The 14,785-nt window shown below is 39.0% G+C and overlaps 2 protein-coding genes across 7 annotated transcripts; one reads left to right on the top strand and one right to left on the bottom strand.

Moving 5' to 3' along the window:
- Window positions 1-34: 34 nt before the first annotated feature.
- eif2ak1 (eukaryotic translation initiation factor 2-alpha kinase 1) lies at window positions 35-14,441 on the bottom strand. 6 transcript variants are annotated; one of them, XM_038734947.1, is made up of 17 exons: window positions 14,256-14,439; window positions 14,037-14,185; window positions 10,574-10,659; window positions 7,217-7,384; window positions 6,996-7,132; window positions 6,696-6,739; window positions 6,503-6,602; window positions 6,325-6,405; window positions 6,143-6,236; window positions 6,016-6,064; window positions 5,265-5,649; window positions 5,009-5,117; window positions 4,817-4,923; window positions 1,216-1,330; window positions 1,035-1,114; window positions 612-845; window positions 35-349 (listed from the first exon to the last, which is right to left on the bottom strand). In XM_038734947.1, the coding sequence occupies exons 4-17, from the start codon at window positions 7,350-7,352 to the stop codon at window positions 224-226; spliced, it is 1,797 nt and encodes a 598-aa protein (XP_038590875.1). In that variant the 5' UTR covers window positions 7,353-7,384; window positions 10,574-10,659; window positions 14,037-14,185; window positions 14,256-14,439; the 3' UTR covers window positions 35-223. The 6 variants fall into 6 exon arrangements, with proteins under 6 accessions (XP_038590875.1, XP_038590872.1, XP_038590874.1 ...); XM_038734944.1 differs by lacking the exon at window positions 10,574-10,659 and having other exon boundaries at window positions 14,287-14,441; XM_038734946.1 differs by lacking the exon at window positions 10,574-10,659.
- LOC119915417 (ankyrin repeat domain-containing protein 61-like) lies at window positions 1,121-6,407 on the top strand. The gene is made up of 5 exons (XM_038734949.1): window positions 1,121-2,315; window positions 2,631-2,725; window positions 2,980-3,142; window positions 3,347-3,547; window positions 4,092-6,407. The coding sequence occupies exons 1-5, from the start codon at window positions 2,103-2,105 to the stop codon at window positions 4,722-4,724; spliced, it is 1,305 nt and encodes a 434-aa protein (XP_038590877.1). The 5' UTR covers window positions 1,121-2,102; the 3' UTR covers window positions 4,725-6,407.
- Window positions 14,442-14,785: the final 344 nt, after the last annotated feature.

Here is a 14,785-nt window from a genome sequence, read left to right as displayed (position 1 = left end):
TAATCATATTGCTTCTCAGAAATCTCACCAGACATAGCAGAAGTAGGTTTTATTGAACAGCTGAATGAGAATAAATAGTTGCACCCTTACATCCAGGTGTACAAGACACACTCAAATGCTTTACACACACTCTACCACTTGTACCAAGTCACTTAAGTATTGTACTGCAGTGGTTGAAAAAATGACGTTTTCACAGTCTGTAGCGTGTCGACATTTTTAAGGCTCAGGTCTTGTCCGACTCAGAGAAATTTACTGTGACTTTTGAGCTCTCAAGCCGACTGATCTGTCTCCTCAGCTGCATGATCTCTTTCTCCTGCTCTTCAACCCTTATTTGCAAACCATGGATCACCTGAGGGGGAAAACATATTCTTAAAATTAGTTGCTAATTACTATTAGGGTCCTTACTACAGATGCAAGTGTGATCAAACCTTCCTGGATCCAACAGGCACAGCTTTCTGGTGACACATGCCGAGTTATAACATTATAAGTAATCCTAAATGGAATTTACCTTTGTTTCCAGACAGCTGCATACTTTGTAAATAAAAAAAAATCTTTTATAGCATAAAAAGTTAATTATTTTTAAAGCTAAAATATCCATATATCCCACATACTATGTCTTTCCTGCAGAAAAGTTCGCTCTGTAGAAGCTCGCTGGCCGTGGGCCGAACCCTGGGCTCTTTACTCGTCAGCTTCACAATGTACTCAGTGAGGAGTGGCCATCTGTGGCGGAACGAGTCTGGAATTTTCCCCTCCCTCAGGTCTCCAAGGGTCCGGACCCGCTCCATCTCTGTCCCAAAGGGCTGGAACAGCTCCAGAGCCATCACTCCGATGCTGTACATGTCTGACTGGGAGAGAAAAAACAACACACATACAGTTAAGATTGACAGTTGTTAAATAGAAGAAGATAGAAAAGATGACAAAGATGAAGATGAATCAAATAATGATTAAGTGTAGCTTGAAATTGTTGTCGTTTTACATTAAAACTTCAGTCTGAATTCATCATAATTTAGTTGTCATACCATAAATGTGTTTACCTTTGAATCATAATGGGAGCCCTTCAGCTGTTCTTGTGCAGCATATACAAATGTGCCAACACCTGTAGTATGTGAGGAAGCTACAAAACACACCAGAAATGTGACTTTAAAGCAAATAGCGCCATCTACTGGGGATTGTGTGAGGTACTGCGTCAATAAAATACACTGAGAGATATGGTACCACTGCTGAGAGAGGTGGAGCTGTTGTGGCCATCCAGTATTATATCCCTGCAGGCCAAACCAAAGTCCCCAATCCGAACATGGCAGTCCTGACCATGGAGGAAAATGTTCCTTGGCTGTGGAAAAAACAAAGACAATACAATTAGTTCCTTATGTCACTAGGTGTAAAGATGCAAAAAGGTTTTTGCGTGCAAGATCACAGTGTTTTTATACAACATATTAAGAACAGACATTTTAGGGTTCCAGGCCATTTAACATTACATTTTAAATCTTCACTTATTTTTCTCATAAATTTTCCCCATAATGTCTCTGATGGGAAGATACATCCTACATGTCGTGTAGCTGCTGGATGAAGCCATTGTAAAAAGTACAGATGATTCAGAAAAATCCAGTGCTTCACATCACATAAACTATTCTATTCAAATTTGTAAATACTGTGCTTTATTTCCTGTACTTTAAAAGATGGATTGGTAGGCATTTAAGCTTTTACAAAGTTATAATTCTCTGTAAAATTTGAAAGAACCACAAGCACTGAAACGACGTATAAATTACTCAGAAGGGTGTCACCAGTCCCCATAACTGGCCCCGCTTGCAGCAAGAAGTTATCAGTTGTGACACTATGGTACATCACACTTTGACACTCTCAAACCTACATGATGAAATCAGACTGACTGAAAACACCAAACACACACAAAACAGAAGTAGATGCTGAAACTACCAAATACAGAAAACAGAAGTAGCCATTGAAACTACCACACACAGCAAACAGAGGTAGCTGATACGCATTTGATTTTCCCTCCTCGGACAGCCAAATGAACAACATCCTTCTGAGAAATGTGCGCTTGCAAACCAGACGAACCAGCTTTCAGCTGCTGCATACAAGACTAAATGGCACAGACAGCAGTGAGGCTGCGATGCCTGGTCATGTTAGGGAGCAAGGAACACGAAGATAGCGGCGGTAACCTTATGAAGTTTCACAACAATGAATTCTATACTGCAATTATGGATGAAGACTTGGGATGTATAGAAGACATGTCAAGGAAGTATGGGAGCAACTTCCTCATCAAGATACAAGACGGTGCACAAGACGTTTTTTGGAAGGTAACTGCAACAATTTTTTTTAAATGACCTGTGAGAATTTAAACATGTTAAATGTAAGTTTTAATTTACATACATCACATTGGCACAAACATAGCATCTTATATGTTGTAATATCTTCAAATCGACAATAACAACAAGAAGCTCAATGTTTACTCACAATTGTGACATGTTTATGCTCCAGTGTGATCATTCAATTTGTGCAAAGAAAAGAAAATAGCAAAAAAGAATATACTTCTTGTAGTGTTAGACTGCAACACATTTGGGTTTTCCAGTTTTTCAGTTTGTCTTGTCCTGTCTTGTCCCATCTTGCCTTAGGGCCTTGCCATACTTCCCCTTCACCTGGCTGCCTCTTACAGAAGAGTAAAGAGCATGCAGAGCCTGCTGTCAGCAGGGGCAGACCCTGAAATGAGGTCTGGACAAACATATACGCGGCAAAGTATAAAAATATACACACACTAACACCTAACCATCTCGGCCATCAGTACTACAGTGTTCCATGAGGTTGTTTTTCTTGCAGTATAAAGCTCTCATAAAATTAACAAAAACAACTCTGGCATAAAGCTGGAATAAAATAAAATAATTTCCTAAAACAAAGAACCGTCTAATTTGTCACTGGTTCCTTTCCTTTAACAGCTTTCTGCACCAATTTCACCCTCTGTCACAGAGACCAGCTTGGCCGAACCACTCTGCACTTAGTGATAACCAGCTGGCCGAGCATCCTGAGCAAACCAGGTTCCAAGATCCAGACTGCTGTGATGGGCTTGTGTAGGCAGGCGGAGGCCTGTCTACAGCTCCTCTGTGAGCACGGTGTTAACGTCAATGCAAAGGTGAAACGTCAATCAATGTATTAGCCTCTTTTTCCACTAATTTAAGCTCCTATCTGTGAAACTGGGTTTCTGAGAAAAGTATTTTGCAGATCAAAACAGAAACAATGAAAATCTATGAAAATATTTCTTAAATCCTCAAATCCATTTTTATAATTCCTTTCGAAATGTTTGGCTAAGGTGTGTTTGATGTGGTTCCTTTGGTAGGTGGAGGAGAAGAGTCACCAGACAGCTCTCCACCTATCAGTACGCTACAGGGCTCTGTCTGCTGTCAAAATTCTCTCCAGCTATGGTGCTGATGTTAATGCTGTGGACGACAGCGGGATGACGCCCCTGCATATGGCAGCTGGGATCCTCCATAAGGACATTATAGCCACCTTGATCAAGGAGGGAGCAGATATCAACATGGTTGGTGTTGTTCCTTAGTTTTGTTGTTTTTTGGTATTTTGCATTTCCTGTATTTTTCTTGCTTAAACGTTCACAATAAAATACAAAAGACCCTTCAACTGCAGTCATTATAAACATGTCATAGCTACTCCAAGTCCAAATGTATGTCATGACGAAGATATAAAATCTTAACCTTGGACAGGCTAAAGAAAGAAAATACAAAATGAATAAAAAACTTTGACCAATTCAGCATAAAAAAAGGACACCCAATTCATGTGCCCAGTCTGTTTGCCATCTAATATCAGGCAAATCACCTATAGCGTAGGTCTCAAATCAACTAGGCAATTACTCTTTTGGGGTAGACCAAACAAATGAAAAAATGTTGAAAATACTATTCACTAATGGAATATTTTAGATTTTTTTTTTTTGCATAAGTGACACTCAGCGACTCCCCTTTGCCCTCACTTTACTGTCCTTTCAGTGCTCTTTATCCTGTTGAAATGTGTGCATTAGGTTATACATCTGTCCTTCATTCAATTCAAGCACATTCTTGACTATTTTTAAGGGGGTGAAGCACTCTGGGAACACTCCTCTGCACCTGTCTGCTGTGGCAATGGCTATGAAGTCCACTAAAACCCTAGAGGACAATGTTAGCTGCATCTCTGAGCTGCTTCAGCAGGGGGCCGAGGCCGACGCTGTGAACAACGCTGGGATGACACCTTTACAGGAGGCATGCAGCATGGGCAACAAGCAGCTGGTGGACCTGCTGCTCAGTTACGGAGCCAATATCAATAAGCTGAGCAACGCAGGGGAGAACTGTCTGTTCCTGTTCCTGAACCACAGGTCTAATGTAAGGAACAGCTCTCTGCTGGTGAAACTCCTCAGTCTGACGTCCCCACTCACAGTCTACAACCAGAGAGGCCACCTACCCTCTACCTTGACACTACCATGTTTCTTCAGACAGAGAGACCAGCTACTAAAACTCATTCAGCAGCCAAAGAGGCTTCAGGATATTTGCAAGCGTGACATTTATCTAAAACACGTCCAAGACAAGACACAAGTGTTGAGAAGAATACTGCCTGAGAGACTATATGCCTTTGTAGTCAACTACTGGGAGAATTTACACATTTCCTTTGTGACAGATAGTGAACAGGACTCTTTTAATAACTTATCTGACATTGCTCCTATGGCCATTTAACAGCCATGTGTCAATGCAAACTGCATCTGACTGTAATAAGCAATTGCAATAAGCTACAGAGACAACACATCTGATCAAACAAAGCACCTTACCTTCAGGTCTCTGTGAATGATTCCCCTGGAGTGAATATACGCTACTCCTTCAAGTATCTTTCTCAGCAGGCCGAGTGTGCGTTCAGGATCAACACATCCATAAGGGCCTGAAAATACAAAAATATATTTATTTACCACAAGTATACTTTTATAACTCAGAACAGGTGTGAAATAAATGACAACAACAATTACATCTTAAGGTCTGTTCTTCTCTCTGCTTGGTGTTCCTGTCAGAGATCCAGTCCTTTAGTGAGCGCTCACACAGCTGCATCTGGATATAGAGCATCAGGTGGAAGTGTACCTGCCGATACAGCCGAAACATAACTGAAATTCTTGCGTTGTTTCTAAGTGTACATTTTAAAAAACACATGATTTACTTTCAGTAAGCTATAAAACAGAATATTTCTAATCATTTGTTTGATCACTGAAAGCCTCTTTAAGCAACTACCTCTTTAGAAGGCTTTACTGTATGTTTGTCAGCCCACGGCTGATATTCTCTGTTGATGCAGGAGTTGTTGTTCAGTTCGATGCTACTCCTGCTGGACTCCTCCTCTGACCGTTCTGAACTCTCCCAACCCATGGCAGGACATTTGGAGCTCTTCATGGGACCTTGCTGTCCCAGGAACACACAGGGGATGTAGTTCTTGGGAATCCGATGCATCATCTTGGGACACACCACCTGGTCCTTCTCTTGGGTTGGAACTAAAGCTTTGATGGGCTGGGTCTCTCTTAGGGGTACTTTGGCACTTGAAGCAGCATCTGTCTGTACTTGACTGAGGCTCTGGAAAACAATCGAGGAGCTGCTGCTGCTGCCGTCATGGCTGTCACAAGAACTGGGAATGAAGGAGTCAAGATAGATTAAATGATGAGTATTAGCTGAGATAAATACTATAGTGTAAATAGTATTTGATTTTTTTTACCTGTCAAAAAATAATAGTATTAATAATACATTCTTAGCAAAAATTTGTAACCCTACCAACTTTTAAAGCTATTTCCTTATACAAGTAGTCCACCAGAAGGTAAAAATGTTAAGTATCAATAAGCCTTATAAATAACATAATAAATAATACTATGGCAGCACCTTTGATTAATTCCATTATCAATTAATATGCTATGATCATTTGTATTGTACAATGAAAAGAAAATACAATGAAAAATATCCATAACAATTAATAAGATCAGTTGACGCTGGATCCTACCTGTCTTGTTGTCCAGGTGATTCCAGTGCAGGCAGGAGAGATTCAGGATCTGCAACAAAGACGTTTTTCACATAAAGCTCGTGTTAAGATAGGAAGAGTCAGTGTTGTTGTTCACTAAACTACTCACATGCAGCAGGCTGAACATGTTCCATCCACGCAGTGTGATAGCCCACAACATTAATATGCTGCAGGCTGGACAACACTTTCACTTCCCTGAGTACCTAAAGCAAAATAGAATTATGTAATTATTAGTCTATTATATATCTGCATTTGGGCATAAAAATTTTCATAAAACACTGACGGACCAACCTTCATGCAGTCATCCTTTGACACTTTTTTGATGAGAATCTTCTTCACAGCATAATGTTGTCCATCCAGTTTGTTAATAACCTACAAGATAATGCCAAAGATAACATCATTGTGTTGATCAACTCAACTTGTGTTTGTCTTCAGAGAAGTTAAAAAATAATATGAGGGAGTAAAATACCTTAAAAACATTTCCATATGATCCTTTTCCAAGTCGACATAATTCTTCAAATTCACTAAGATACCGGGACGTCTGCGCTTGAAAAAGTCCCTCCTTAGGTCTGTGCGAATCCAAAAACAAACATCTCTTATACAACACTTACATATACACGATATCTTTGAAGCAACTCAACATCATAAACTACTCAACCTACCTTACAGCAGGATTGTGTGTGTTTGTGCCGAGAAGTTGTTGGCCCTGAAAAATGAGATGAAGACAGTTACCACACTATATTGTATCAGTTAGTAACCTGTTGAAGCACTTCTCTGTTAACAAAACCGTAAGCTGCGTTTGCTGCTTTGATCAATACTCTTATTGACAACGTCTATTACTGTATACCAAGTGCAAATACTCACTTAACATAATTCATTAAAAAAGTTTAACTAGTCCCAACATCAAAACTGACAACATACCAACTACTACAAAGACACCTACTGGTGATTTGTCCAGTTACCTGTGGGTACAGCGAGGAGCTGGCAGCATGAAGCAGCTCAGTGAAGGCCCGATTGTGCTGGAGTCTGACGGTGCTAAACTCATCACTTATGGCTAAAGGTGAGAGGAGGTTCATGGCGGCTAAACGCTGGCCAATAACTATCAGAGGGACAATTTGAAATTAATGACAATCATAATGATAAACATATATTTACAATTTCTAAACAACATCTCATTACATACCTTTAAAAAGCATACGCGAGCGTGTTGGATTGCTCTCGTAGACGAAGCACAGGTGCTCTAGTAGAGAGCCCAAGAGAAGGTGGTTGGGGATTGCTGAGGCGAACTCATGGATGGACGGGTAATGTTTACCAGCCATCAACACCTCATGGTTATTGTCTATGTCGGAAGCTGAGCATATGAAATAAAAAATAAAATAAAATAAAATAAGCAGAAACAGTAATACATTAAAATGCAAGAACTCACTGTTTGGGCATGACTCTTGCATCATTTTTACAAAGAAACACCACCTCCAAAGGAAATTGAGAACTGGAGGTTGTGGCACAAAACAACAGTTTATATTTGACATTGTTGTAATCCCACTAAAATCAAATACACATATAACCACAGTATTTCTTCTCTACAGTCCTACCTTCTTCAATTACTCTTGCTATCATTTCAACAATGTTTTTGTCTCCTAGGTCCATTTTTCTGTATTAAAACACTTTTGGTCCAATACTAAGCACTCAGAGCGGTACTAATGATTATCCTGTTCACCTCCAAGGCAAAAAATGGGCTCATCTTCTTTATACATGAGGGGGCGTGTACAGCAGTAACGCTTATCTGCCTATTCCAGCGGACACCAGCCTCCTCCTCTGAATGTCTGCTATAAACACATGACCAAGCGGAGACACTTGGTCACTGTGCCAGAATGTAAAGAAGAGGCTGTTTCAAAAGTTGCCTGACACTCTCATTTCATCAAACTGTAGGGTGTGAAATGACAGGTCTTGACTTGTTTTCGAATACAAATTTATTGGTGGACTAAGATTTGACTTACCAGTGATGTCAAAAGACCCATGCAAACCTATTAGTACACGGTAAGAGGTAAAGGATCACTCCACCTTGTCATTTACTTGTCATGGAGATTACCACTCAGCCGGTGAAAACATAAGTCTTCTGAGGCTCTGGAAGGGAGCTTGCTAAAGTCTGAGAAAATAACTGAGGTTGGCTTGAGTTTTCAAACATTGACACTAAATCTGTGTTATAAACTATTTTGAAAGATGGCTGCATGTAACAGGAAGGGAGGGTCTAATGAAAGGTGCTATTAAGTTGCATTATGAGAAAGGTTTAAAAATCCACTGACGTTGAAGAGTCTGGATATCCTGGTATCCATTGCTTCGATTTTGAACATTCTTTTAAGCTGTCTGGCACAGGTACCCCTGCTTTATAAATTTGCAATATCAAATTGCTGGAGTATCCTTTTAAGCTTCTTGATTAGGGTTGGACATATATTATGCATATAAAAAAATATTAGGTCTTATTGTGGTATTTTTCTGTATATGTATTCTGTATACTGTTTACTATTTATTCATCAAAGTTGTAATAAAATAGCTGTTCATATTGTATGTAATCTCTGTATCATATCCACCTACCTCAGGTATACATATATACCTGCACAAATATATTTATACCAGCATCCATTGCACTCTGTTTCATTACACTGCTGTCTTGTCATCCACAAATGTTGTTGTGTGTGTAGGGTAGTTTGTGTCTAAAATTAGACAGTGTTAGAGGCCTTTAACCAGTTTCTCTTCATGCAATAGAGAACAGGATTGAACTGTCCAAATATGTAGAAATATCTTTATTTGATATAATGCCAGAGGACTACGAAACATTGTTAAAAGAAAAGCCATCTTCATTTTTTGTAAGGACTACGATGCTGATATTATTTTCATCCAAGAGACTCACTCATGTAAAGAGGACGAAAAGTTATGAAAGAGTCAATGGGGAGAGGACATCTGGTTGACTCACGGATCCAACGACTCAGCAGGGGTTGCTATTCTCCCTCATAAATTTAAAGGAAAGGTTGTTAATACCATTAGGGATACCAATGGTCACTGGATTGTTACTATTACCTGTTTGGAAGATGCATTTTTTATTTTAGGCAACATCTATGGGTACTGCTCACTCTCTCAAAATTCGAAACTATTGGAGGAGCTGGACTCGGTTTTAAATGAGTTGATGTCTAAATATCCTGTAGCTAAGGTCATTTTGGGCGGTGACTTTAATATGGTTATGGATAACCAATTAGACAGGTGCCCGCCAAAACCAGCTCCAAACTCAAAAAAACTAATTGACTTTACAAAAAGACTGGATCTCACTGATATATGGAGGGAAAAACATTCATTGTTGAAAACATACACTTGGAGCAACAGAAACCATACCCTACAGTCCAGAATAGATTTCTGGTTTATTTTGGCTGAGTTAGAGCCCTCCGTTGAGTCATGCACTGTTTCCCCTGCTGTTCTGACAGACCATAAGGCCATCTCTTTATCTATTCAAGTCAGCAAGGAACAAAGAGGGAGGCTCTCTAGCAGTTACTGGAAATTAAATAATTCTCTACTATCTCATGAGGAACTAAAAATGAAAATTATACTGAAAAAGAACAGCTGAGCCAAGAAGATAATAATGCCTTATTAGACTTACAAAATCAACTAGACAAAGCAAAAGGAGCTTTTATAAGGTCACGTAGGAATTGGATGGAACAGGGAGAGAAAAACAGCAGATATTTCTTTACCATGGAAAAAAGAAGACAAGAAATCAATGCTATAAGAAAACTTAACATTGGGGAAAAGATTAGTGAGGACAGTAAAGAAATATCAAACTATATATGTGCTTTCTATGAACAACTTTACTCAAAAGATAATAATCTCAAAGATCCAAATGAAATCTTTAACCTTATTAACTCACCTAACTGTGTGGATGAAGAATATAATAAAATCTGCTGTCAGGACATAACTATTGAGGAGATTAATTGGGGAATAACTCAGTTAAAGAACAATAAATCACCAGGCTGTGATGGCCTGACTTCTGAGATGTACAAATGTTTCTCTGAGTCATTAGGTAAATTTCTTCTGGCTGTCTTCAAAGAATCTCTTGACAGAGGGGAACTTCCTCCCTCTCTGAGGCAAGGCGTCATAACACTTATTCCAAAACCTCACAAAGACTCTCTATTAATTGAAAATTGGCGACCCATTACATTGCTAAATAATGACTATAAGATTCTAGCATCTATCTTAGCAAAACATCTCAAATCTAAATTACACACTTTAATTGATGAATGCCAATCTGGTTTCATGAAAGACCGTCACATAGCCAATAACATTCGCTTAGTTCTGGATCTGATAGAATACAAAGACTTTCTAGATGATGAACACCTTATCTTATTCTTAGACTTTCAAAAAGCTTTTGACACGGTAAGCCACAAATTTATTATTGACACCTTAAAGTTTTTTAATTTTGATCAGAATTTTATTAATGCTGTGAAAACTCTGTACATGGGAGGAAACAGTTGTATTAAATTGGCGAATGGAACCTCACCTAGATTTTACATAAAGAAAGGTAACCGCCAAGGCTGCCCCACATCTCCTCTTCTATTTTTGATTGTAGCCCAAATTCTTTGTGACCTAATTCACAAGAGTTCATTCAAAGGAATTACATTAAACGAAAGAGAAATAAAAATATCACAGCTGGCTGACGACACAACCCTGTTTCTAAAAAATGAATCCCAAATAGGAAGTGCACTAAAGGTTGTGAACAAATTCTCTGAAAGCTCAGGTTTGAATCTAAATCTATCAAAATGTGAGCTGTTTTCTCTTAAAAATAAGCACTCGGGTCAAATATGTGGGATAAATATAAAGAATTTAGTAACCTATCTTGGAGTAAAAATCAGTCATAATCACAAGTTAATGACTGTACGACTCTATTAATAAAAAGTTTGATTCTTGGCTTACAAGAGATATATCTACATATGGCAGGGTTCTTCTTTCTAAAGCAGAAGGTCTCTCACGAGCAGCATATTTATTTACATCTATAAAAATAACTAAATTACAATGTGCCAATCTAGACAAACTATTATATAACTTTATATGGAGGGAGAAGCCCCATAAAATCAGAAAAAACATCTTGACCAATAAAATTGAGGAAGGGGTTTTATCGGTAATTGACTTCTCACTTTTAAATGAGATATTGAAAATCAACTGGTTTAAAAGATTTTTGAAAAATCCAAACAGTTTGTGGAACATTGTCACAAACTTTTATCTTTGAAAAACTTGGTAAAATCACATTCTTGCTTCAGTGCCCATACTCCATCAACAGACTGCCAATCAAACTGTCAAACTTCCATAAACAGGCTCTAACTTGTTGGTCACTTTTATACAAACACAATTTCTCCCCTTACAAATTTTTTATCTGGAACAACAGGAACATCAGACATAGAAACAAGACTCTCTTTATACAAAACTGGTTTAAACATGGCATTGTACTCGTAGCCCAACTGTTAAATAACTCAAATTTCAACAAATGAAGACTTCACTCATAAATTTAACTTCCATCATCCAAGAAAAGAATTTGACGTTGTAACCAGAGATATACCCCATGGGATCATCACCCTACTTAGAGATGAGAAAGATTTGGATCAAATGAATGTATTTTTCTCATGTAGTGTTTCAATAAATGGTCTATCTTTTCTAGACAGAAAAGTCAACAACAAAGTAATTAAGAACCTTTTATGTGCAAAATCTATCCCTGCATGCAGGTACAAATGGACCCCCCGGTATGAAAATATTAATTGGAATAGAGCATGGAGTAACCCACATCAATCTTTAATTACAAATAAAGTTAAAGAAATATCATTTAAAATTCTTCACCATTGTTACCCCTGTAACGAGATTATTTAGAAATTTATCCCTTCTGTAGACGAAAAATGCTCCTTCTGCTCTCTGGAAATAGAAACGTTGGACCATTTATTCTATAGCTGTTCACATAGCTCTTCTCTGTGGAATGATATGCAATGCTTCATTAATGGACGCTTTGGTCCATCCCCTTCCTGATTTGAATGGCACTGGTCATTCTTCTGGGATTGGGACGAGACAGGAATCCTTTTTTTACTTTATCATGGGGTTTTGACAGGACAGGAGTATTTTTGTGGGAAAGGGAATAGGACAGGAAGTGTCAGACAGTATGAGAGACAGAAGCAGATAAGAGAGGATTTATGAATGAGAAAAGGAAGAAGGGCAGTGTTTCAAGTGATGACAGCCAGATGAAAAGGCCAGACGAGGCGTATCGAGTCGGGGTGACACAAACAGATGGGATTTTCAAAGATCAACACGAGGTCGCTAAGTATGTGGGATAAAAACTGCGAGATGTGCGGTTGGTCAAGATAACAAAAAAACTGGAAGTAAAAAGCGTAACCCCAGTTTTAGCCTTAGTCCACTGGCTTCCTGTCTGCTTTAAGATTGATTTTAAGAAATGGGTTGGCACCTTCTTGCAACATGCTAACCGCCATTAAACTCCATAGCATAAGAAGAATTGGAAGACAGAAGCTGTCACCCTCTAGTAGAGCTCAACAGTGAGGTTCCGGAAGTAAAAATCCCATTCATATTCTGCATCGGGATTTTGATTATGAGCCATAATTTCACGACCATCCGATGACTCACCACCAGCTATGAGACTGTGATACGCTCCTTGACACCTGAGTGGTGATTGGAGTCCGGAATAAAGCACTGTACCATTTCAATGACAACACAAACTACAAAATATCAACAATATAAACACTATGAGAAGGATTCAATTCAAGAAGAAGCGTGCTAAACTATCGTTAAGTTGAAAGTCCTTGGAAAAAGTATACATCGCAATGGTTTATGAAAAAATTATGTACAGTCTTGTCCCTTTGCCTTTTCCCCCATTTTTCGTTTTTTTTTTTGTTAATTGCTCTGATTCAAATATTTTATGATCATGATTTATATAGTGGTTGGTTGGATTGGTTCATGGCTTAAAACTCCTTAAATAAGGATTTTTGGAAAAGCCAATGGGTCAAGTGAATTTACTCCTGGAACCAGACCCGTGAAAAAAGTGGGCAGTTACTGTTGAGCTCTATGGCAGGGTGGACTCAATGGTGCGTTCCATTTATCTCAGAAGTCGGACGTCACCTCCGAGTTGACGCCGTTCCAGTTATCGAGTTTATACTCAGAGCAGCCATCTTGGATGACGAAATCGGGGCAGTGATGGTGCGTTCCATTTGACATGGGAAGTCGGAATTTCACGAAATCAAAATTTCAAAGAGAATACTCCCCCCTCAGGAGAACCGCACTGCCCCGACTTCGTGATCCAAGATGGCTATCAACAGTTAGTGAAAGCTGTTGTTACTGTTTATTAGCACTTCTGTATACTTGTGACTCATAGAAATGTTCGTACAAAAAGTGCTGTCCAACTGCTGTCTGCGGACGTTTCGCTACAGTGTTTAGTATGAGTAAATACCTTACAATGATTTTTTTTAATCAAACGGCGAATCAGTAGCTAACCTGGCTATTCTAAACAATGGCTGGCCGAGCGAGGTTTTCCGATGTGTTAACTGGAACGCCATCAACTCGGGTGTGAGGTCATTCCCAGTTACAACCTCCGACTTCCGAGGTAAATGGAATGCAGCATTAGGTTCTCAGACTTAAAGGGGCGTTCCCTTTGAAATTTCCGACTTTGAACTTGTAAATGCCGACTTTCCATGTCAAATGGACTGCATCACAACCCTACAGCTTGAGGAGGAGGGGGAAGGACGGCTCAGTCACGTTGTATTCACATGGCCTATAAATACTTAACTACGCCCCTGCCACTTTAAAAAAAAAAAAAAGCAATAAAGCAACTCAACAGATTAGACTTCTCATTCTGGGGTCAGTGTGTTAAGTAATGTGGGATAACCGCCACTAATGTTTACTTAATACGGCTGAGCACACAGTAAATTAACGGAACACTAGCCAGCATGTGTAGCACAAGAAGAAAAGCTGCTTACTGTCAAACTGGACTTCATCGTCCTCTTCACTTGCCAAACTTAACAGGCTAAAGTTACTCTCAACCTCATGTGTCCTGATGGGTTTAATGTTGCGGTGGACCAAGAGGGCTCTGCTGCTTCCAGAACTTTCCTCCGACCGCAAGAGTCCGCTGTTGGATGTTAAACCGTACATTTTTGTATGTAAAAAAAATTATGACTTGACAAAACTAAGTAACTTACTTTAAAACGCTGCCCAATTCACAACAGCTACCTCATATCTGCATCAAGGCGCACCCAAACTACTCGTTAAATTCTAGCTTCCCAAACGTTTACATCGTATATGTATCAGCAGAGTGAGAGCTTTCTCTAGCGAGTCCCATATGGTCGGGGTACAGTCAGTCGACGGCCATGATTCAAGGCAGTAGTAACTCGTGTAGGGACCGTCTGAAAATTAACGTGACAATGACTTACAACAGGATTAACTGATATAAAAAGGTTTTACTCAAAATTACACTTTAAAATTCAGATGAGTATAGGTAGTATAAATACAATAGTACAGCTTCATAACATTGAACTCTATAACAAAAATCAATTTATTCGTTTTTTACAATACGAGGTTAATTGCACACGCGCCCTAACATCCCAATACGTCAAGGATTCCGTTTTGATGATGAAATGCCTAAAAGTTTGAGGCAAAGTTTCGATAATGCGTAGTTATTTACCGTGGTGTAATTTGTTTGACATTGTTATCACTGTTGTGGTTTGTGTTT

This window comes from Micropterus salmoides, unplaced genomic scaffold (assembly GCF_014851395.1).
Source record: "Micropterus salmoides isolate LMB-PRFRI ecotype aquatic unplaced genomic scaffold, ASM1485139v1 Ms_hic_scaffold_21, whole genome shotgun sequence".
Taxonomy (NCBI): Eukaryota; Metazoa; Chordata; class Actinopteri; order Centrarchiformes; family Centrarchidae; genus Micropterus; species Micropterus salmoides.
Note: the sequence above shows the minus strand (reverse complement) of the source record. Positions and strands in the feature narration are given on the sequence as shown.

Bases quoted from the DNA above. Each gene is read 5' to 3' on its own strand.
- eif2ak1 (XM_038734942.1), bottom strand. From the start codon at position 14,208: ATGTACGGTTTAACATCCAACAGCGGACTCTTGCGGTCGGAGGAAAGT. The intron at 6,406-6,502 runs GTATTTTACTCC...ATTATCTTGTAG, and splicing joins CATATGGAAATGTTTTTAAG to GTTATTAACAAACTGGATGG. The intron at 350-611 runs GTATGTGGGATA...TTTCCCCCTCAG, and splicing joins TTTTCTGCAGGAAAGACATA to GTGATCCATGGTTTGCAAAT.
- LOC119915417 (XM_038734949.1), top strand. From the start codon at position 2,103: ATGGCACAGACAGCAGTGAGGCTGCGATGCCTGGTCATGTTAGGGAGC. The intron at 2,316-2,630 runs GTAACTGCAACA...ATCTTGCCTTAG, and splicing joins CACAAGACGTTTTTTGGAAG to GGCCTTGCCATACTTCCCCT. The intron at 3,143-3,346 runs GTGAAACGTCAA...TTCCTTTGGTAG, and splicing joins GTGTTAACGTCAATGCAAAG to GTGGAGGAGAAGAGTCACCA.